Below are 26,371 nucleotides of genomic sequence, written 5' to 3'. Positions count from 1 at the left end.
TTATAATTAAAATCAAGTAAGAAGACTGAATGTCATATGGGCAAAAAAATCAAGATTTTGAATATTTAACATAATGTCAATTGTTAATTTAAGAAGCAGTGAAGAAAATATGGAATATTGTGTGCAATATGCAAATGAAGCTTGTGCTACAAATAATCAGTGTTCTGCTGCAAAAGTATGTTCAGATCATTTTGTTGAATTTGGTTTTTGTTAAGAAGATAATTTATTAAGCACATCAAAATCAAAACATTAAAAGGACGAAACTATACCAAGCCGAAATATTTTAGATTTTGGATAATAGAAAATATGGATAAAAGGATGAAAATATGGATAATAGAATGAATAGGGAAAATATGGATAATAGAATGAATAGGAAAAACAAGAAGAAAAGTTATTTTTTTCTCAGTTTATTTCTTCTTTTTAGATGAAAATACTAAGGATAGAGAAATAGTGAAAGAAAAAAGGAAGTCGAGTAACACTCAATCAAAATTAAAAATGTTATAATTGAGAAGTAATATAATATGTTCCCATATTCAGCTGGAACAAAATCTTACACGGTACCATCAGTAATGGCCAACTATGAAATTTCCAATGAAACCGGGTATAATATGCAGCGTATTAAATTTATTGAAAAAAATTCAAGCAACTGCATTAAAGAGGAAAAATTATGTATCTTATCATTTTATGAAATGATGATAAAATTTATATGAGATATAAAAAAGAATAAGATAATGCCAAGATGATGAAAAAAAAATAAAAAAAAAATGAGAAAAAATAGAGTTGACCGTGTCAACTCTGTGATACCCGTACGAATTTGTTATCCTATGTACGAATATATTTAAATAGCGTTCTAGCATTTATTATAATAAATCATTTGTGAAAATTTGGTGAACTTAGCTAACTTAGTTTTTGAGTTATCGTTGGGAAGAATGGACGGACAGACAAAGCTAAATCGACTCAGAATTCGACGCTGATCAAAAACATACACTTGAGTCTATATCTCAGACGATTATTTCTTAGCGTTACAAACGGTAAGGCAAATTTAGTATACCCTTCGAAATTTAGTACTATACGTTTGTAAGAGTATAAAAATTAAATAAAATAATAACATAGAATTACAATATTTTTGTTAGTCTTCTTTTCCATATTTAGTACTACTTTCATATATTTTTTTCATTTTGGTGTCCTATGATGTCACAAATAACTGTGAATAATTTTGTATACTGCCTTTTTTTTGTATGCTGTGTGATCTAATTTAAGTTATCATCATAAATACCTTCGTATACTTACATATACCAAGCCAAATGTTGTTTATCAACTGTTTTTTTACAATGTTATTTTTATTAATATATAAAAAATGACATTATTTCTGTCACATCAATTAAAAAAACAAATTAGACGGCGTCAAAACATTGGAATATTTTTAAATTTAAGGTAATTATTTTTAAATTTCATAATAAAAACTAAAATATGTACTTAATTTTATTATTTTTATTTCCAAGTTCAATGAATTTTGATAGTTAAAGTTCCACATTGATTCTAGTAAATTGAAGATTTCCAAAAATGTTTTTTTGTTTTTCGGCTGTTTTGGGAAGTAATAAAGTATAAGATATCTTATATGAAATCATATAAACTTAATCTAAATTTCTGATAAGAGAGAACATATTTAATATAATTAGAGTTAGTGACGAAATTTATACTGTTTTTAATTTTAATTTAAACTAAGCAATTATATTTTAATATTTCATCAGAGTTATGTACATAACAGTGAAGCTATTATTACTTTTGTATAGTGAATATAATATAATAATAAAATAATTAATAAATTTTTTTTAGGTAGATTACAATTGATTGTTTTTTCTACCTATTTCAATTAATCGGGTTTAACCTTATTTCTAAGAATATTTTTATGTAGTTTTGGATTTTCAAGTGAAATTTTCAATGGAAAAATTTTTGATCGTGCATTACTAATTTAGTAATATTTTTAATTGATATTGAAATATTTTTTAAATTTTAATTAATAGTTTTGTGGCCGGCCTTGCACCGCTTATAAAAAAATTAAAACTAATGGTATATTGTGTCTTGTTACATGTTCATTCTTCTACTACTAGAACAAGAATGGCTTATTTTCTAAAATGTTAAAACTACTATTAGAATATAATATCAAAGTAATAATTGTAAATTCTAAGTTAAATTCTAAGTAAATCATTTATCTATAAATAATTAAAGATAAACTTACGATATTTCAATAGAATTGTGATCTACGAATTTAGAATAGGAAAATTTATATCTTGCAAAATACATGAATTTAAAAATAGTATAAAGACTTTCCTAAATAAGACTACAGTTATAACAGAATAAAATTTTGAAAAATATTCTAAACTTACCCTTGTTGTATAATAACTATAATTTGTATTCTTTGAATCGTGTTTTACCTGTAAATGGGATATACACCAATTTCAACAAATTGTAGGTTGTATACAAAATTTTAAATAACAATAGCCATACAAATATTACTTCTATTGTGAGATTCAATCATGAGTTCAACATTCGATTTAGAAATAATTTACGTATTGGGAGGAGTTGCACTTTATTAACTTCTCAGAGAATTGTTGTTTTTATAATTAATCAGCTACTTGAAAACATAAAATATTTACCTAATGTAAAAAACTTTAAGAAGATTAAACAATTCTTGCTATTGCCGAATTACTTGAACCAGTTTATATAATTAAAGCCAAAACTATACTTAAAATTGCAAGCAAATATATATATAATAAAATTGTAAATACTAATTTATAAAAACAAGTGTTAATTGAATATTTTATGAAAAAAATTATTTGTAATATAAACTTTAAGTATAATGCCAGAAATTTAAGTTTCTATAATGCCAAATAATGGGCGCAGAAATGAAACTTTATAATTTCTTTTAAATGAAATTAATAATAAAAAACGTATTTATAATTAATTCACCACCTGTAGTAAATTGAGAGCGAAATTAACAACAATTGCTCCCTAACTAACTATTGATATTTATTTATTGTACAAAATCTAATTCATAAAAAATGTCGGAATCTTTAATTCATAATAAATAATATGAAAATTAAAATTAAAACAGTAACAGTAATACAAAGATAACACCAATATAACAATATTGCTGGACACGAAAAAAGTGCTAAACGTGCTTTTAAAATGCAAATCTACTTTCTTGCATTTTAATTTAGTGAAAAATATCTAATAGTTTTTAAAAAATTGTTTTCAATTCATTTCAATTAAGATTTTTATTTCATTTACTCAAATGAAACTATTATAATAATTAAAATTTCTGTAATAATTGTTATTATTTGAATATTACAAAAAAAAATATTTTTTTTTAAAAACTACATAATTGCAATTTTTTATTGTTGTGATCTATTGATTGAGTTTCCAATATGAGTCACATTATTAGTAGATTAATGGAAAATAAAATGAAATTTTAATGAGAAAACAATGGTAAATTTAAGCTTTTATTTAAAAATAAATGGCAGTATTTAAGGGGTTAGATTGATAGACTATTTACGATTTAATTTTTAATATATAATTAGCTTTTCATGTTATTAGACTAAGTTAAGTAACGCGTGTAATTTTTTTTTTAAATATTAAAGCTCTTTTCTAATGGAAAATATTAAAAATTCAATCCTTAATTAAAATATGTATATTTTAAGTTATGGGAAATTCTTGTTATATTTTTCATTTACACAAAAAAATTAATTTTCCATTCCAAGATCGATTTACATAAACTTACGTAAAATCTGCAAGAGACGCCTAATATGTCTAAATTTAAATAAAATATTTCTTAATAAAACATTTTATTTGCCAGAAGAAAATACTCTACCATAAATCTAATAGTTTAGTTTAATAAATAATTCAAAATTTTTTTGAAACGTCGTCCGATCTTCATTTTACACACAGGAAAAAACTTCTAAGACTAAAAAGTTATAAACGTGTAAACACAGAAAATAAAGTAAACAATGTTGTATAGCAATAATTTTTATTTATATACGAATTTAGTGTTATTTATAGGCTGCACAAAACCGAAACCACATATTTTTGGAACAATACACAAAAGTTTTAAAAATATTCACAATTTAGATTATGATTAGCCAAATTATATAAGGCCCACATTCATGAATTTATTGGAAAAAGACACCTCAAATATATTTTTAAATTTTATTCTACATAGCTAGGTAATTTCTAAGAAATTAATATTAATAAAATACAAATTAAATTGAAATTTAAAAAATTTATTAAAACAAAAAGTTCATTTTTGATAATTTGCTAGGAAAAACAACAAAAAATCAATTTGATTATATTTTGGAATTTGATAAAGTCTGGCAGTTATACGAGTGTATATTATAAGTTCATTAGTTTAATTAATATTTTTTTTATTAATAAATTGATAATATAATTTTGTTATGAAAAAGTTTGTTGAATATAATATTGAAGTATCGCTAATTTGTAATTGTTATATTATATTAGTGTGTAGATCAATGAATATTACAATGAAATTTTATAAAAAAATTCGAATTATACCGATAGCAATCCACTCAAGTGGATACGTCAAAGGATGCGTTACTAGTACTACTATTTTAACACAGGATGCGAAATATTGTTTGTATAACAATTTGAAGTGTTATATATTTATATTTATAATATGTGCAGCTTGATTTCTAATAAATAAAATTATAATTTTATTGAAATGGAAGCATATACATGCAATAATTAATTATATAAAAATAATAATTAAAAACTATTACCTAATATAACAATTCATAAATATTGTATAACAGTTTAATATATAATAATCAATTAATAAATATAAAATTCAATTTTGATTAACAACAACTATAAATTGATGGTTTTTTCTAGTTTTTTTTTCTGTATTCTTTGAAACACGCGACTATTTATAATCAGTATTTAGTATACTAAAAACTGTTATTAAAAATAAAATTAGAGCTATATAGGCAGTTTAACACGTTCCCATATCAATTTTTGATAAGAATATTAAAATTATTATATAGTTGATAAGAATTTGGTATTTTTTTGTAATTTTAATATTTATTTATTCGATGTAGCAATATGATCATCATTTCAAAAGAAAATAGTAAATCTTAATTACGTAATTAATTTAATTATTAATTAAAATCATTACAAAATTATTACACTCTGGACAAGCTAGTATTAAGGGTTAGTTAATATAGCGAAGTTTGCGATTTCGGAGTGGTTAAAATAGATCAATGTAATTAATTGAAATAAATAAAAGGTCTATTTTAAATATTATTTTCTATTACACAAAAATTAAAAATATTTTTTTAATAAATATTATTGTTAAACAAATTTTTTTTCTATATTAGCAAGGTAAGAATGCAATATGAAAGACGGTTTTTAAAAATTTGAGTAAAAATTGAAATCGTCTTAAGTCTTGAGACAGAAAATTTTGTCTAAGATGAAAAAAACGATCTTTTGTGTTTGAATTAATATCGTAAATTATCGTAATAAACCATTTAAAAGTAACGAAATTAAACTTTTATAAGTGATTAATAGCGACATCTATGTTTTGATAGAAAAAAGTAATATAGTATTGAAATTGACAATTAAAAGTTGTTAAACCATAATAATTTGAAAATTTATTGTTAAAAATTTATAAATGATTGATTTGTTTAATTTATAATATAAAACAAAATTTAATAATTTCGGGAGAACGTTTTTCCTATAAATCAAACGAAAGTTTAGCCCAATAAAGTTCAAAGTCAAATTTAAAGTAGATTTCTCTCAAATAACTAGTTGTCGACAACTCTTAACTATAGATATTATAACATAAATTTTAAATCTTCCCAAGGAATGTGAAAAGAATTTAAAATTATAAATTGGAAGGGCGATTAAAATTAAATTATTTCATCAAATATGCTTCAATTTTTGTTGAAGTTTTGAAATAATTGTTACTGTTTATTTAAAAACTGTTGTATTATCATGCATTACACATTTGAGTCTACATAATTAATATCTTAATCTTAAAAGATTCTAAAAAATATATTAATCACTTAAAATCCTTATCATAAAATCCTTATATAGATACAACTACATAAATCTTAAAAAATAATTTCATTTTCTTTATTTTCTAGTGAATAATGAAAAATTATTAATGAGAAAATTCTTAGTCTAAAATTTTCATATTATTTACGTATAAAACTTACTGCCGTTGTGCACAGCAACTATGTGGTTATATTTTGTTTTGATATAAACAATGTTCATAATTACCATTATGATATTAGTATATTAATGATGAACATTTTAATATACTTTGATTTTCTTTTCCAATCACTCGTAAATTAAATAAATTAAATTTCAAGTGATTTTTCTTAAACTAGACTAGAGTATATAACACAATATATTCGTCCATATAACACAACAAAATTTTAAACAAAACGAGAGATTTTTCCATATTTTCAGTCTTTAAAATTAGAAAGTCACAAAACAGTAAAGCTTTTAATTTCCTACATTTGATTTGTTCGTATATGAAGCTTTTAAAACTCTACAATTCTGCTAAAATATCGAAAATTCATAAGTTTTCATAAACTATATTATAACTGTATTATAAACTTGAATTTAAATTCTAATACTTATGCTCTTATTACAACTATAATTAAAAATTCTATTCTATGTAACAATAAACATTATTCCAAAAGTATACGTGAATAATTGATGCCATATCATATGATCTTCTAGCTTATTTCACTCATATATGAAAGTATGATTTGGATTTTATATTTTTTTTTATTATTTTTATTGAAAAATAAATAGTTTTATCTAACATTTTTTTTTATAATATTCTAAATAATTCTTATCTTGTAAACCATAACTATAATACACATGTGAAATTCAATGTCTTATTTACATAGAGAACAACTCATCTTATTAGCACAAGTGTAATTATTATAAGAAAACAAAAAATAATTATTTCTCTAAACTATAAAAATATTATATTTAAATTTCATTGAGTTATTTTAAAATTTTTCTAAATCATTCGAATAGATTTTGTAGTTCTAATAAGTGCAAATTAAATTTAGAGAGCAATAATAAATTTTTTCTTTTGCTTTTATTGAAAATTGAGCTTTAGCTTGTGTGCATCGTAGAAATTATTTTTTAACACAATTCTATTTAAATTTATATGCAATTAGAGCCGTGAATATTAAATTAGAAATTACGATATAAGATTACAAGAAATTTATTGATTCAAAAATGCTTAATGGTAAGTTTTTGCATTACAATATTAAATTGAAACAGAGATGAGTTGTCTATGGTGTTAAAATAATTTAAAATAAATGTGGTCAGAAAATTTTGTATAAAAATGAATTCTATTTGTAAGACTATTTAAAATTCATAATAATTTCATTTATTACTTATTTTCAATATTAATAATATTAAAAATTTAAAAAATTTTAGTACATAATTGGATTGGAACATCATCATATTCAGAAGTTCCTTCGGATGCTGTTTTAGCTGGTTCAGATTCTGATGGTGATCCAATATATGTTGGTCGGGCACGTCATGCAGATGATTTATTACCAGCTAAAGTAATACCAAATAAAAGGAAAGCTTACGTTTCATATGATGGTGAAGAATTAGAAAAATATGAATATGAAATATTATGTGGTGATTTATATCAATGGCAATCAGATTCTGGAGGACATATTCCACCGCATGCTATGGTAATTTTATAAAAATATAATAATGTCCTAAAAAGAAAGTAAATACTTATAAATATATTATATTTTTTTTAGTCATCTGGTATAACATCATCCGGTGAATTATTATATATTGGACGTGGTGAATTTGCTGGTAGTATGACACCTGGTAAAATACATCCATCACATGGTTGCCTTTATATACCATATGGTGGTGGTGAACATCGTATTGATAATTATGAAGTATTAGTTTTACCAGAAATTTGGTTACCAGCTGATAGTAATAATATTCCACCACATGCTGTACTTGCTGGTACTGATACTGATGGTGATACTATTTATGTTGGTCGTGCTGAACATAATGGTGATTTAATACCAGCTAAAGTTATTATTAATAAAAATTGTGCATATATTTGTCATTCTGGTCATGAGCATATTAAACATACATTTGAAGTACTTGTTGGCTATGGTTATGGTTGGATACCAGCTAATGATGGAAATGTACCACCAAATACAGTTGAAGGTGGTAAAACAATTGATGATGAAACATTATATATTGGTAGAGGTGAATTTAGGGGTAGTGTTACACCAGGAAAAATTCATCCTTCACATGGTTGCCTTTATATACCATATGGTGGGCAAGAAATTAAATTACAAAATTATGAAGCATTAGTTCGAACATATTATTAATTTGTTTTATTCTATAATAATAATAATATATTGAGAATAATATTATAAATTTATGATTTTGTTTTAAATAATGTAAAATGAATTTTGTTTAATGAAAAAAATTCGCAATAATGTTATTTATGATTGATTCCGTATAGAGTATTTATAACGTCTTAGCGACATCTAGTTTTCAAAAGAAAAAAACTTTTGTAATTAAAGAGCTTTTGAAAATTTAGAGGCTACCAATTTTTTTGAAAGCTTTGCAGTTTCAAATTATGTACAAAGTACCGTTAAAAAACAAGTTTTTGAATCATTTTAAAAGTAAAGTCGCGAAGCTTTTAATGTTTTCATAACAATTTTTAAATTGGTTTGTTAAATATTTTTTGAAAAATAACATTGTTTTTGAATTCAAGCAAATCCTAGCTGAAATTTTTAAATAATTGAGTGAGGAATTGCAGAATACTATGAAAATTAAAATATCCTAGTAATCATCTTAGAATTAACAGCAAACTAATCCTTTTTAATATATATGGAACCGAGAAAGTGCTTCGTAAGTCAACTCCATTTCTCTCTCCATTTCTCTCCATTTCTCTCTCCTGAGTCGGCATTGTAACCTAAAAAATAAAATAAATTAACTATTAAAATTTCTGTTTAAAAATTTATTTTGACAAACAATAGCTACTCGTATTTATTGGAAAAGTAATTGCTGACTAATTATTGATTTTTGAATTTGATTTATGTTTGATCTAATGTAAATAGCTCAATGTATGTGTTCATTATTTGTTTACCAGTTAAGTAACTCAAGTGGAGAGATTAACATAAAGTGTGATACATGTTTTAGTAGATATGCTTATCTAGGAGAATGTGTAATGTTGAAGTCAATTTAAGTTTACAAAATTTAATTTATTATTTATATTACTTTGTATATAAAGCATTTTATGAACATACTTACACTATATATTGACTAAATTCATATCATAATGTGCAATCTGTATTACAGTTCTTATGAAAAATTATATTTGATAAGATTAAAAAAAAAATGAATGCAAAAATTTTTTAGATTTTTATTGGAAAATGAACTGAAAACTTTTAATTGTCTCGCCATTGTGAATTTTAATGAAATCGAATAAGAAGAAAATTCACAATCGAACAATCATGATAATTTAAAGTTTGGTTTTATTTAAATAATTGTTTTTTATTTTAGGTCTTGGAAATTTAATAATTTTTCATCAGAACCAAATATATTTGGGATAGAAGTTGAAAAATTAAAGCCGAAATTTTAATCAGAACTTGTTGAGTACTCATACATGAAATTTTACGATCTTTAATGAAATTAAATAACAAATGCATACAATGTACCGTTGCTCTCTCTGCGTATGTACAAAGCCTATTACAAAGCGCGACGTTGCCAAATGAAATTAATCTTTCATCCTTTACTCAAGAATTGTTTAACAGTTTAGGAAATTTTTGAATTCTATTTGGCGTATTTTTGCATTTCGCAGTTCTTAAAATATTTTATTAAATTTTACCTTGAAATGTATTAATTTTACTGATCTGTTTACAAATCTGAGTGGATTTTATTTAACTTTATACTTTATAGCAATATTGAAGAATTTATTGAGATTTAGGTCAAAAACATAAAATTTTAAAAAATTTCATTAATGGCAATTAAATTTTAGATATAAAAAAATGCATACTATACGTACATATTGTATACTTTTATGTCATATAAATTTTTTTTTTATCATTAACTGCGCGATAAGAAAATAAAATTAACTCTTATTTAAGTCAATAACATTTAAAAACAATTTAGTCGTTTAAATTATATTCGACAGGTAATAATATATACTGAAGAACGCCATCGGTATAATAAATATTGATATAATTTAATTTATTTAATATTTTTCAATTGAATTTTGTGAAAGAGAAAAAAATTTGAATAAAATGCTTAGCTGTAAGTAGTGTTTTCAATTAATTAATTGAGTTTAAATATTTTATTATTTATTTCGATAAATTTATAAAAAAGAAGAATTATTAAATATCTATAAGGTAAACAGGGCTAATATTGACATGTTCGGCGTCATACGTGACATCTAAAAAGTGCGCCGGCCGCTGTCAAAACAATGAATATTGCACATATTGCATTAAAATTGCATCCCTGTTTTTAGGCGCTTGTTGCATTTGATTATTTTGCATATATGTTATATACGGCGCATAAGAGTAACGCGTATTAAATATAGAGTAACGCGTCTACATAATTTTGCTATACAATTTTTCGGCGTAATATTTGTTATAATTTATTATTTATAGTGCATCCAATTAATTTTTAAACATAATAGAAAATTAAAATTAGAAAAATATAAAATAGAGCGAGAATATCCGGCTGAAATATTTAAATTAAAAAAATAATCCAGATTTATGTGAATGAACCGAGCTCTTTACGTTATCATGTTTACCGGTTACGTACACTTATACCGGTAGATGGCTTTTTTTTATGTAAAATGAACTTCAAATTGTTAATATTTAAATTTATATAATAGTTTTTAGTTTTATATGACAGAAACACCGGTCCATTCCAAATTACTCACAGGTCACTCCGACTTTATTAAGAATTCAATACGCTCTAAGATAAAACACAAGCATTTTGAAAGGTATTCTATTGATTACGATCCGTGTAGTCAAAATGTGTATAAAAATTTTGTGTATAAGCTATTGATGAGACAGATTCTTAGCGGTACAGTCAGAAAAGAAGAATCCATTTTAATTTTGCTGGGGGAAAAATACACGTAATCAGTCAAAATAAAATTTTATTTTTAAAAAATATGTTATATAAGTACACAATTTGAAAAATAACTGATAAAAATTAGTAATTAAACACTCACCATATATGCGCTCATATACTTTTATTTATTTATGAATCGATATTGGAAATGAAGAGTTAAGATAAGATATTGCATATCTATGAGAACAGGGTATAGACATGTTACTAAATGGAAATATATATATATTTTTTATTTTTATAACAAATGATTTTCAAGTGGATTTACTCATCGTTTTATTCCAAATTCAATAAAAAATTGGGTGGATTACCTAAGAATTCACAGGTTCATTTGAGAAAGTTATTAAGGTGTGGTTAAATTATAATGTATTTTTTTACGATATTTACATATCTACCATAGTGAACTCAATTTCTTAATATCTAAAATTAGAAATTTCATATCTCAAATAAAATTAATTATTAAAAATTAAACTTATAGCACACAATTGGGTTAGTTCTTCAAAATTTGAAGGTGTACCACCAGAAGCTGTTTTAGCTGGACATGATTCAGATGGTGATGCTATTTATGCAGGACGTGCTCATCATGAAAATGATTTATTACCAGCAAAAATTGTACCAAATAAACATAAAGCTTATGTAGCATATGGTGGAGAAGAACATGAAAAATCTTATTATGAGATTCTTTGTGGTGATTTATATCAATGGGTTCCAGCACATGGTGGACATGTTCCTGCAAATGCAATGGTATTAACACTATATTATAAAAATGAAATTTATTTACATATAATTTTTATAAAAATTATATGATAGGCTACTGGTGTTACCGCTGATGGTGAAACTTTATATATTGGCCGTGGTGAATATGCTGGTAGTGTAACACCTGGAAAAGTTCATCCATCACATGGTTGCCTTTATATACCATATGGTGGCAGAGAACATCGTTTAGATTCATATGAAGTTTTAACATTACCAGAAGTATGGTTACCAGCTCATGGACGTAGTGTACCACCACATGCTGTATTTGCTGGTGTCGATTCTGATGGTGATCATATATTTGTTGGTAAAGCTTATCATGATGGTGATTTATTACCAGCTAAAGTTATTATTAATAAAAATTGTGCTTATGTTTGTCATGGTGGACGTGAACATGTTAAACATGAATTCGAAGTACTTGTTGGATATGGTTATGGATGGGAACCAGCCGGTCATGGTTCTGTTGCACCAAATTCTGTTGAAGGTGGTAGAACAGATAGTGGTGAAACTTTATATATTGGACGTGGTAATTTTGAAGGTAGTTTAACACCAGGAAAAATTCATCCTTCACATGGTTGTCTATATATACCATATGGTGGACAAGAAATTCGTTTAGAAGATTATGAATGTTTAGTAAGAAAATATTATTAAGCGGGAATAAAAAATCAAAACGAAAAAAATTAAATTTGAAAATGAATCGAAATAAAAATTAAAATCAAAATAAAATTTTATTTAATATTTGTTTAAGATTTTCGTTTGCAAGATTTTACAATCTTTTACAATGCCTTCAAATTCGCTTTAAATATTGATAGAAGTAATTTTGTCACAGTATTCGAAGCTTAGGCTTTGAAAGAGTAAAGCATAACCTTTATCAATATGCTCAACGACTTAAGAATTATAGCTTAATTTATAAAGCAACTATCGATAATAATTCTGTATAACAGTTATTAATTTCGTAACAAAGTTCATTTAAAAGCAAAAACGATAAGATTATAATTTGAGACTAAATTTTGTAAACCGGTTTTACAGATAAATTGCTGATAATTTTTTTAATATTACAAATTATTATTTCTTTTTTTTTGAAATTTTGCATGAGTATTATGTCATACTATACAGTTTAAGTTCAAACAAATTAAACAGCTTACGTTCAGCAATTTACTAGTGCAGATGTCTTTTGAAATTATATTTTTTCAAAACTGTTTTTCATTAATTATAACTGTTGTTCGTCAATTTCGAAAAATTAGTATATATAGCAAAATGGGGGTGCTATATACAATATAGCCCCCTTTTCAAGTCAATCTACTGTTTACATTAACACTGAGAAAATTTGCTTTCAATAGTATCGAAAAGGCTTTAGATAATTTGTAAAATCATTTGAATTGCTTATTTATTAAGAAGGTTCAATGAACTCTTAAATTACACGCTTTTGCCAAATATGTAAAATTATAAGATATACATACATATATATATAATATATACAAGCATATAGGAAGTGAAATTTTTGTATGTGTATGTGTTGTATTCCTGATATACCTATATAAATGTTGACATAAATGTTGACATATTAAAATTATAAAAAGATTTTAGTTTGGAAAAATCGCACACTATAAATATTACCAATTCACAATAAAAATTTTGTGAATCCTGTCCTAAAAGTATGCAATTTTATCAAAATTTAATATTACATCCGTAGATTAAATTTTCGATGAAAAAAATTAAAAAAAAAATTTTTTTTTTTAATTTTCAAGTTGATTCCAAGATTTGAGTCTTTATAACATGGTTATGTTTAACGTTTACGGCCTTGTTTAATGTAGTAACTGATGTGCAAAAACCAATATGCAAAAACACCGTGTTTTTCGATTTGGAAAAAGCATTTACTTTTATACATAGAAAAATATAGCTCATACTGATTGTTCCAGTGTGGTATGACGTGGAAAGTTCAGGATTGGTTGTTGCATTGGACTACGAAAACAATATTCTGACTGCTCAGGAATTATAAGTAAAAAAAGCAAGAAGTAAATTACGGTGTTATATTATTTAGGGAGTTCTTTCTGTTCTTCATTATTCTCTTGCTATGCGAGCTATTTAAGCAACGTAAAATTGAATAGAACAACATATATGTTTGCGGGTGAAAAGGTTTGGAAAAAGTTTTCACTGTAAATCTCTACAAATGTGCTACATGCCTTTTTAAATCATGAGAGGTAGGTTTAAAAGTACTATTCTTGCGATTTTCACGAGGTCAAATTCTGGTGTGCTATAATGTAGTGAATTATTAGAACAAACAAAAAGAGCGCTTTTTCTCGACGAAATATCAGAATTCATATAGAATGCAAATATTTAAATGGAACTGCGCGAAATCGAGCGAAATTGCCGCCGAAAATTTCACTGCCGGCGGTAAAATAGTCTGAATTCCTGTTTATTACTGGCAGTTTTTTTTTGACATTCTATTTTTGATTTGTGTCAAAAAAAGATTTGAATGTACCGTTGATTTTGTCGTTCCGCTTTTGTTCTGGGTTGACAACGAAAATCGCCCATCGTTGACATTCACCGCTTTGGTTTCGTTTTTACAGTTAGTGAGTAGTGAATTAAAACAAAAAAGAAATTTAATCTTCATCTTAAATCATTTTTTTTTGCTATATTAATAAATCAGTTCTTGTTAATTATTTCTAGTTAAAGAGAAAAAAAATGGTTATTGTTACTAAATTCAAATAAATCTTTATCATAATTGTTGTTGAATTTAAATTGCATTGTTTTTAATCTTAATATTGCAAACTATTATAAAAGTACTATTGTGTTATACTAGTACTATTCTTTGTCAAATTTATTTTGAACGTTGTAAAACTTATTATACACTCTTTATGAGCTAACAGGTCTTCTTCAAATGAATAGATTAAAATCACACTTATCTAAATTTTAAATTTTAAATACTTATATTCTAACTAAAATTTCATAATTTTCAAAATTTAATATTTTTCCTTTAAATGAAATAAATATACAATATTTTGATGGTATTATTTTACCAAGTATTAAAGATTTTTCTAATTTAACTCTACCAATATAAATTTTCTCATTGGTATTAGTAAAACCACCTAAAACAGCATTACTTGGAATAAAACCATTATTTGTAAAATCCCAACGATATTTTGATGTTATTGAAACTTCAAATAGTGTTTTATTTTGTTCACTAGTCATATTGTAACTGCTATTTTGAATACAATGTTCATTATGTAAAAAACTAATATTTGTTATCTAAAAGTAGAAACAATTCCTAATTAAATAAATAAATTATTAAAGAGTAAATAACTTACCAATGAACCAATAATATGTGTTGAACGTCTTACACTTTCTTTTTCATCAAATTCTCCGCATAAAATATCACAGCAACATTTCTCATACTCCAAACCGTTTGATATTACAAAAGCTTTACCTTTTCTATTTTTATTATTTATTATTATTTTTGCTGGTAAAAGTTCATCGGCATGATATGCTCGACCAACATATATTGCATTACCGTTATGATCATTACCGGCTAAAACAGCTTCTAATGGTATCTCATCTTGGCATAAACTTATACGTATCCATCGTTCAAGTTCAGCTAAAATAATTAATTATTTAATAAATATTTACGAAATTTATTAACAAAAAATATTTATTTACACATTATTGTAGCTGTTGCAAAAAATTCTTGTTCGATTACAATAAAATATCGACAACTTAACTCTAGTTTAACATCAAGTCTACTGAAAGAAAAATTAAAAAATCAGTATTGTATTTAAGATATTTGCAAATGTGTATGTATACGTATAAGTAGGCGAATTAGTACATATATTTCTGTGATTGTTCACGAATTAAAAAGGGTAATCACGTACAATCATGTCTTATATTAGAATAAATTCGTATGTTTGTACATAAGAATGTAATAAGCATTATTTAAAAGTGGGTATTCTACTTAACATTCGGGTATCTTTTTTTTCGGTTTGGTATATTTTCAAAATGCGGCAAAAGAGAAAGTTGTTCAGTTGGCCGCCGGCAAATGCGGTAATAATTTATTACGTGATGCTTCGTTCGCTTATAGAAGTGAAATAAAAGGCATCTTTAACAAGCATATAAGGAGAAGAGCGCAAATGTGCCAGATGCTCAAAGTAAAATCTTAGTGTTGATGCTCAGTACTTTGACGTAAAACTATTTTGTGTTTGATATCGGACATTTACCGTGATTATAGATTATCCCCCGTCATTGGACGCATGTATTTCGGGGCTGCGAAGACCTTCCTAAATGGAAGATAAACAAATTAACTTTTGAAGTTTTGAAAAGCTTTTAGAGAAGTACGTGAGAGAAATCTACTGGATTTCATGATTCGTGTTGCATAATTCTAGGGATCGTAATATTCCTCTCAGTGGTGTAAAGCTAGGTGCTTGCGTAGAATAACACTTTCGCTCTTATTGCTTCTGCTACTATTCAATTATATATTTCAAACTGTCAAAGTTAAATAATTAAACTTTGTTGCATGAGAATCTCATATTGTACGACCAGTAAATGATAAGATACAATACATTAAAGTACAATAGAAATCGACGCGTGTTTTTTGGGACAATAACAAGAATTTGTAGGATTATATTATTCATTAATATTTCATTGTTATTTAGTATTGTAAACGTATAACAGAAATTATAATAATATCAAATTTATGATGAAAATTTAAAAGCAATATATAAAACGAAATAAAAGTTAACCATATTTGACACTTGCCATTATAGCGTCATACACAAAGCTCTATGGTTATTTCGTACATTCATTTTGTACATATAACACACTATAATATATTAAGTATATACCACACATTTATATATATTTACTTATCACTATAATTATTAAAATACAGTAAAAAAACTTTTAACACTTTTAAGGAGGGAATTTTTGTGTTTAATTTCTTTTAATTTTGTGGGTTTCATAAAGTGCAAATTTTGAAAAATCATAATTGATTTGCGTATATTTTGCTTATAAAGTGCGATTTTCGCTATGTGCTTATGTAGGTATGTATGTCTACATATCTACATTAGAAATTGAGGGACTTTTCCGGAATGCTTTACAAAAAATAATTTAAATAAGTAATTTTATTTGAACAATTTCAACTATACTGTTATAAGATGCCTATCTGTTATATTTCGAAATCATAGAAAAGAATTTTGATTTTTATTTTTTAGTAATGATTCATCACACATCTCAGTGTACATACTATGATTTTTTATGGAATTCCCAACGTTTTTTGTTAACCACTGATATTAAAAATTTTTGTATGAAAGCCAGCGTTTCAGTAGTTTTATTTTTTATAAGAACGTAAAGTGAGATAAAAGAATAAATGCTTTTTAAAGTTTTAATTTGTGTAGCTAACACACAAACTCTTATATATGCTTATTAACTCTTATATTTTAATAAATGATTTTATTTAAAATATTATTTGTTTATTTGATATGTGGTGAATGCACATTTAATTAAGATATTCTTAAAAATCAATGGAATTTCCAGGTTTTTGTTTTGAATAATGTTTAAATAACATGTGGAGATAAATTTGTTTTGAAATTAAAGTTATATATGTTAGTAAAAATGTAAGATAAAATTTACAATAAAAGCTAACAAGGAGATAACATATGAACGCAAATTCTTGAATCTGCACTTACACTACACAATGTTACTTTATGTATAGTAACTACCATTGTAGTGCAGAATTAATTTTCAGTATGAAGCAGTGTGGAGCTATTTTTGAGAAGTTCAATAAATTTGGTAGGCGCCAATCGGAACACACTATGCCAAGCCATGCGAGTGTAGATGGAAATTGGGTGGCTGTTGTGTTGAAAGAGAAAAAGGGGCTAGCACTCATCTCCTCAGCCCAGAAGCCTTCCCCGGAATCACATCACACACAGTTCGTTGGAAACAATTGAAACAATTAGAAAAAAGGCAGTTGTAAGGCCTTGGGGATTTTGTTTAGAAGCAGTTTAAGAAGAAGATTCTATGGGTTATGCGAGAATCAGTTATGAATTGTCGATGGCGTCTTGTGGGACAATGTAGACTCAAGGAGCATCTCAGTAAGGTGGTGCTTGAAAGTGAAAATACTTACAAATTTCGTTGGAAAAGTAAAGAGGTTGCAGTACACCTTCTAGGAGAACGTAATGCTCTTGTTCGTGCGAGAAATGACATACTGGGGAGCTCTACTAGGTGTTCGATTTTTAACCGGGTACTGTGGGGTTCAGATGGAAGGGGTGCTGTTACCCCGGTTGAAAAAATTCACAATTTACGCTTCATATGTATGAATTGGTAAAGAATGCGAGTATACAACTGTACCGCTGAACTACTCTTCTGAAATTAGTTAAGTTTCAATATTAATACAAAAATGTAATTATAATTATGATTATGTCTGGTGTTGGATAAATATCAAAGAGTTTTAGAAAATTTTGTTCATAACATATCTGTTTCTCAAATTTATATTGTTATAAATTAATAAAATATAATATAAGTATTTAAATATAGTATATAAGATTTTCAAATGGTAATGATTAAAGAATGTAAAATGAAGCACTATAAAAACGTAATTATTTTAATATTATATAAAAGATGCTATATAAAGATGCTATAATTAATTTCAAAATTTCTAACTAATAAAATGACTTAGCATAAAATGATTTGTGATTCTTTCTTTCTGTTATACATATAATAGCAAATATATTAAATTACACATATATAAATGTAATATATATCTATATATTAAAATATTATAAACAGTTAATATGTAGAAACAATAAAGTAAGTTAATTATTACACATATATACATACATATTTACAATTTTGCTATCACATATTTATTTTTTGCTTTGATGATTTAATTACTAAATAATTGTGAATGAAATGAGTATAGAAATTAATTTCTCTTATAATTTATTTTTTTTTTAAATATTGAATTTAATTTATTGATTCTATAGTATTGTTAATAAAAAAATTTAACTTAAAACATTTTTCTATTAAAATAAATCTAGAATATTTTTTAACAAAAATTCGCAATTTCTGACATTTAACGATTTTTCTCTGTGATATTGACACAATAATATTTTAAAATAAGAAATGGAAAATTAATTATCAAAAAATTTTTTTAGAATTAGTTTAAAAATATATAGATCTACATTTATGTATGTGCATATATTAAATTGGTACACTTGACCTAATTAGTAGTTTCAAATGGAATATACAATGGAACTTTCTTTTATATATTTTTATAACTTATATGTTTCCATCAAAATGTCAAATTTTACACATCATCACAAAAATAACTTATAAAATAATAACAAAAATAAAATATTTTTTCTTTTTTCTTATTTTTTATTAAGTGTTTTAAGGTTATTTTTATCTAGAATCAGTGCTTTTCAATATTTTTTTTTGAATTTGTAGAATAATTTCAGTAAAATTCAATCTGAGAACAATATAAGAAAAACATCAATTAAAACAAGATTTAATAGGCACAATTCAACTTATAACCTATAGTTTATATTGAATATATTGAATTACTACAACATTAGGATAATTATCGCCCGCTTCGAATTGGTAATTTAGAGCCTTATCGTGTATCTCGCTGTTTTACTCGTCAAGTGAGAAGATAGTCATATATTTGTATCATGTAATTGTCCAATGAGAAGAATTATTCCATATTGCGCATCTAGTTTTTTTCTGTGTGCAAAATATTCACTTTTTTTTTTTAAAGTGAGACGATTGGATAACAATTTGAGAAAAAAATGCAAAAATCCAATTGAAAAAGAGTAATCTTATTGGAAAAACGGAGATTTTTGATTTTAAAGCTTAAATGAATAAAAAGTGAGAAGAAAGAGCGAGATACACGATTAGGCTGTTTCAAACTGAGGGTAATTACGCGAAGTTTCATATAAAATGTGTAAAACAATGAAAATTTTGACAATTGTTTGACGCTTCCGACGTTAATTGAGGTCGTGCACTTATTCTCACAAAAATTTTTCATTAATTGTAAAATGTCAAATATATTTTCTCTCAGTAATTAAAATTTTTTAAATAACTGTTGCTACTGTTGCTTTATGAAGCGTTTTCTCTCATCAACATCATAATATATGCATTTTGTTTCGGAAATGTGGTCGACAATTCGACATGTAAAGGAATTTTAATTATTAATAAAAATCCTCTAATCGTTTAAGTATTTACGGTATTAAATATTAATTACGGTCTTAAAATTTGTAGCAAAGTGTTATTAGCTCATAATTAATTAACAAATTGCGTATAGGATTAAGAAATTCAAATGTACGTTGAAAATTTTGGAATACAATGAGAATTACGGTGATCTTATTGAGAGATTTTATTTTATTTAGAATATAAAATGATTATCCTGAAATTGATGACTGTTTATTGTTTTAAGAAAGAACAAAAAACACAAAGAGAATAAAAATAATTTTTAATTAAGAGAGGTGCGAAAATTTTTTTTTGAAAGCAAAATAAAACCAAGCAAAAACAATTTAAAATATCAACAATAACAAAAAATAAGACAAAAAAAAAATAAATGAAAATTTGGAAAATTAAAAATAGAATTTTCATTTAAGTTTTCGTTTTTACATTCTCAAGATTTCTTTTTTCTTATTTCTTATTTATCAAAATTTTCAAGGTTAAGATTTTAGTTTAAAAAGCATTTGATTATTAAATAGAAAATATTTATACAAAATAAAAATGAAAGTGACAATTTTCATTGTACAATAATGAAAATTTTTTATGCATTAATAAATATAAAATGCTTAATTAATTTAAAAATTTCGGTATTTCTTTAAAATTTGTAGAAAATATTAATTTTATCATGTCAAGTTTAAAGATTAAAGTGCAAAATATTTAATTAAAATGATGAAATGATAAAAAATTTAAAACAAACTAAAAATATTTTATTGACAGTCCTGATACCCAATATTTGCATGATTGAAACTTTACGAATTGTATTCGAATGATTCACAAGAGTATTCGAATAATATTATAGCAGTTCGAATCGTATAGGTTACAAAATTTTTACTAATTCTTTAAATTTATTACCATTTTCATTTTGTTATCTAAAATGGATTTTGTTAACATATTTCCATCAAATTTTAAGATTATTCACTAAAGATAGCATTGTTAATGAACTGATCAATTTTTTCTTTTATACTTGACAGCTGTTATCAATGAACGGAAACTATTTTAGTTTGAAAAATATAATTGGCGGTATATAAATTTAAATTGAATTTGAGCAATGAGTGTAGAAGATTATCTGATTTAATATCACTCATCTTATAATTAATAAACAATATTACGTTAATTAATAAATTTTCAGAAATTCACAAATTTTTATTTATACCATATTTCGAAAACTGAGTAAAATGTGCTTATTAGTTTTACTTTCTTAATTTATTCTTTGTTCATTTGAAATTTTCTTAGAATTTTGTTCTACAAATAAAAATTTATTTATTTAGAAGTAAAACGTCTTAGAACTGATAACAAATTTTAAGAAACCAACAATATTTTTAGAACTATTGATTGATATAAATGTAATTGTGAATATTATAAGACGTTCTCAACGAATTTCAAGAAAAATACGTTTTGGTTTCTTGCAAAACTGTTCTAATATTAATTTTTCAATTAAGTAATTCTAATTTATAATTAGATATTAACCATATTTTAAAATAGAATAATTGTTTAACTTATTTTACAATAAAATTTATTAAAGTGGTTTTATTAAAAATTTAAACAATTATTATTCGTTTTTAAAAAACTTATTTTTAAATTAACAATTGAAATTGTGATATTGTTCTTTATTCTATTTTAATATGTGGCGTATATTTCTGTGGTTACAAGCAACAAGTTCTCAACTCCCATTCAATAATTCTTTATTTTATTATAAAATTTTAATTTTTTATATCTTAACCAATTTTAGTTGTTAATCTAGTTATAAGAAATTTATTCCGAAATTAGAGCAAAAACTGTTTCAAAAATTTTATTTTAATTTCACACCTCATTCGAGTTTGAAGATTTTTTAAAAATGTCTTTTATTCTCGAAATAACTATTTTTGACTTAATCGGTTCTGATTTTATAAATTCATAGAATTAACAAAGCTTTTGCTTAAAACCACAGAATATTATGAAATAATATTATGAATTTTGTTATAAATTTTGACACCTTATAAAACCATTATACAATATAACAGTATTTCAATGTTAATATATGTTTATAGTTTATATTTGGGATATATATGTATTTTAAAATTAACATATTTTTGTTGATATTTTGTTTAAATTCTTATATGCTTACTTATACATTAATGCAGCAATATATTACATACATGTATATACATATATAGCAATCGATTTATATTTAATTTTAAATTTTTTGGTATAAATTTTAGATATTCATTCAAGAAAAATTTTTCTAAATATTTAAAAGAAATTTAAAATATTTCATAGAAAAATAAATAATAGTTTAAATCAGAAATGTGTAAACATCAAAACTCGCGAATCAGGCTTCCTTCTCCTAACAAAATTTCCATAGTAAAGGTACAATTTTTAAGGAATCATCAAATCTATATTAAGAATAAGGTAAGCTGCTGCATATTGTCTATTAGAAATAAAATTTAAAGCTTCATTTCGCATTTTTTTTTTCAAAAAACAGCCAAGTATTAATGCTTACACGGCTCTTAATCTTAATTTTTTAAAATATTTTTTAATACCATTTTCTGAATAAATGAAATTTTTTTGGAACAACTTTCCCATAGTGGCACAGTGCCTTTGCGATACGGAAGTTCTCTCGATTCTAAAATTTATACGCCAGATGGCGTGAAAAGTATGTATGCCCCTTAATACGGCCCATAGCCTTTTAAATTTTACACATCCCTGCCCTTTTTTTTAAATTAAAATTTAAATGTTTAGAAAGTTAATTAAAACATACATGGTTTACATTAATAATATCCTTATTATCTGATTTAAATATTAAGTTGTTTGAAATAACATTTGAAAAATTATTCTGTTTATTTTATAATTCTAAATCAAAATAAATAAAAAAAAAAATAAATTATATTTTGGTAGTTTATTAAATTTTAAAAATTTTCTTTATATAAAGTAAAAGTGCTTGTAGGTTCCTACATATACAAGTACATATACATACATAAAATAATGTATATAAAAAAAAATTTGATTTACGTGTACAAAATTTTTAAACATTTATATACATAAATCAATTGTTTCTCTTTGTCTTTTTCTTCTTATATTTTTATAAATTAAATTTAAAAACACATAAAAATATCCTCTGTATATAAGCTTAATGTTATGAACTCATATATAACTGAAGTATATATAACATATTGTATATACAGGTAAATGATAAATTTTTTTAAATTCTCTAATATTTTTTATTAAATTAAAAAATTGTATTTTATTATATACAAATTATATACATTTACATATAATTTATTGTATAAATATGCATGTGTGTACTTAAATTAAAAATTCATTTATATATTTAATATCGAACAACTCCTAGTTTTGAAAATATTCAGGAAACACTAAAAACTGTTTAATTATATATATATATATGTATCATACATGTATACAATATGCAAAGGTATACAGTGCTGCCGTCTTATAATTTAGTGTTGTAATAAAGATAATGTTGAAATTGCAGTAGATTCAATTATATTATAGCAAAATTTATATTTAATTATAAATATATTGATATTTGAAAAAACCTTTCCGAACAGAAAATCAGATGGGCTCCTGTAAATTAATAATATTTACGATATAGTGCCCGTTTTATATCGTTTTTTGGCGTAGAGAAATTGCAGCAAATGAGAAAAATTGCAGTGTTGCAGTCAGATATATAGTTAATAATAATGCTAAATTTCAGCAAAAACGACAGAACTATTGGCATTTTAATTTCCGGTATTTCATCATAGTTTTACGAAATTCCTAATTGTGTGTAATTTTTTTGATTCAAAAATATTGCTGTACTATCAAAAAGATTCTTTTTCCTGTCAAAAACTCCATTTTAAAAAATATGCTATTTATTTTAGTAAGGCGGTATTGTAAGCGATAAATGTACAACGGTATATAAAATATTTAAAGTAAATGGTCAACTTAATGTTTGTATATATTTTTATGTATGTAATTATGAATTAAAACCATAAATAAATTTTTCATATAATATTAAAATTATTAATTGTTATAGTTTTTTTAATTTTCTTTTTCAATTACACACGTACATACATATTTATTTATAAAATGAATATAAAATGTGCCTATATTTTTATTATTTCCCTTTAGTGCCTTAATCTTTTTTATACATACACTCATATGTGCACACTTTATTATATTTATATCTAGAATAATGTATTTTAAAATATTATTAAAATAAAAGAAAATAAAAATTAGAAAAAAATAAAAAATAAAAATATAAAATAGCCAGGGACCATGCCAAAATTATAAGATATTTTTAACATTTTCCACCTTAAAAATCAGTTGCACAAAATAGAAAATTAAAAAAGTGATGCTCACTATACATTTATAAATATGTATGTATGTATGTGTATGTATATATATTTATAAACATTTAGAATAATTGTCTCTTTTATATGTTACAAACATTCATACATACATACCCGATTGTATTTATATTTTGCACATTTTAAAAGATATTTTGTAAATTTATATATACACACATATGCCCATACAAATGTATATGTATGTATATAAATAATTATTATAAGAGAGAACAGTGAAAAGAAAGAATTTTTATTTAATTTAAAAAACAAAAAAAACAAAAAATCAGTCGGCTTTTTTTTTTTTTTGCTTTTTATTTTATTTTGTTTTTAACATTAAATTGTGTTACCTCATATAAAAAAATTTTGTTAAATTTTTTTTCAAAATTTCAGATATTCAGTTAGTGAGAAGGAGGCCTTCGGGCCATTACGTATACATTAATTTAAATATTAAAATTTTAAGGCGATTAAAAAAAAAACTTATTAAAATATTAATTTTTAATTATAGTCAGTATACATACCTATATACATTTATATATATGTACCTATAATCGGAATTAATATATTATTAATTTTAAATTTTAATTATAAATGTATATATGTACATATATACTTACATATACATTTATAAAATCAATATAATATTATAATTCTTTTATTAAATTTATTGTGTTATAAATATACTTAATATTATAATTTAGTGATATTATAAATTAAAATTTAATTTAAAATTAATTATATTTTAATTAAAAAGGACATTTTTTTTTTACATTTAAAGTGAAAGTATTTTTTTTTTCTTAATTAATACATAACATTTTCTTGATATATGCGAAAATATTTAAGAATCTATTGTGAATGAATTCAATTTTCATTGCTATACTATAATATTAACAATTTTACCATTCACAATAGTCGAATTTCTTTTGTGTTGGATATTGCATATTATATTTAAATACAAATAATAATTAATATATAAAAATCTATTATATATGCATATATATACAAAGCATATATGTCATATATACAAGGCTTACATATAATACTTAAAAAACAATAAAATTGTGATTTATAAATTAATTTATATGACAGAATTATATTATTTTTATATTCATATAAATATTTATTAACACTTGATATATATGTATGTATATACATGTATAATAAATATATATATATATGTACAATATAAAAATAATAAAAATTTCTAATGTTTAAATCATAAATTAATTAAATTTTTGCATATATATACATAAACATAAATGTGAAATTAAAATGAAATATTTATTTGAAATTGTGAATTTTATAATTTAATAAAAAAAAAATGTCAGCAAAAATTTTTTTAAAATTAAATTTATTCTTATAAAATTGAAACATAACATTAAACAATTGTTCTAATCAATATTGTGAATTTATTAATTTGAATTTTTTTTTATTTTATGCAATATATTTATTTTAATTTAATTTTATATAAATATATTATTAAATATTTAAAATTAAATTAACAAAACAAAGCAAAAAATTAAATTTTTTCTTTCCTTTTAGATAGAAAATATTTTAATGTGTTGTAAAAATAAATATAAATTTATAAATATAATAATTTAGAAAAAAATATAACAAATTAAAATATAAAAATATTAAAAAAATATTTAATATTTTTAATGCCAATACAAGGATTATTAATCATACGAAGTAAAAATAAATATTTATCAAAGTAAGTGGTTGTCAACCATGCTAAAAAAAAAAATTTTTTTTAATACATTATGTTTTATTTAAAATATTTTTTTAAAATTTTTTTTTTAATTTTATTTATTAACACCTTCGCACAATTTCAAGAAAAAAGAGAGCACAATTTCGAACACCTTCGCTATAAACCAACAAAAAAATAGGAAAAATTAAAA

At 23.7% G+C, this 26,371-nt stretch overlaps 2 protein-coding genes across 2 annotated transcripts in view; both read left to right on the top strand.

The window, feature by feature from the left end:
* The first annotated feature begins 7,319 nt into the window (after positions 1-7,319).
* Positions 7,320-12,643, top strand: LOC129616083 (uncharacterized). The gene is made up of 6 exons (XM_055531553.1): positions 7,320-7,397; positions 7,480-7,745; positions 7,818-8,393; positions 10,204-10,225; positions 11,648-11,913; positions 11,980-12,643. The coding sequence occupies exons 1-6, from the start codon at positions 7,385-7,387 to the stop codon at positions 12,571-12,573; spliced, it is 1,737 nt and encodes a 578-aa protein (XP_055387528.1). The 5' UTR covers positions 7,320-7,384; the 3' UTR covers positions 12,574-12,643.
* Positions 12,644-24,868: 12,225 nt separating this feature from the next.
* Positions 24,869-26,371, top strand: part of LOC129616053 (RING finger protein nhl-1) — a 56,258-nt gene continuing 54,755 nt past the window's right edge. Inside the window, exons 1-2 of the mRNA XM_055531499.1 lie at positions 24,869-24,980; positions 26,020-26,184. The gene's annotated coding sequence lies outside the window, so the exon portion shown is untranslated. The remainder of the gene's footprint in view (positions 24,981-26,019; positions 26,185-26,371) is intronic.

Source organism: Condylostylus longicornis, unplaced genomic scaffold (assembly GCF_029603195.1).
Source record: "Condylostylus longicornis isolate FDR11 unplaced genomic scaffold, ASM2960319v2 ptg000162l, whole genome shotgun sequence".
In the NCBI taxonomy this organism is placed as follows: Eukaryota; Metazoa; Arthropoda; class Insecta; order Diptera; family Dolichopodidae; genus Condylostylus; species Condylostylus longicornis.
The sequence above is the reverse complement of the archived record's forward strand: the minus strand, read 5'-3'. Positions and strand labels throughout refer to the sequence as shown.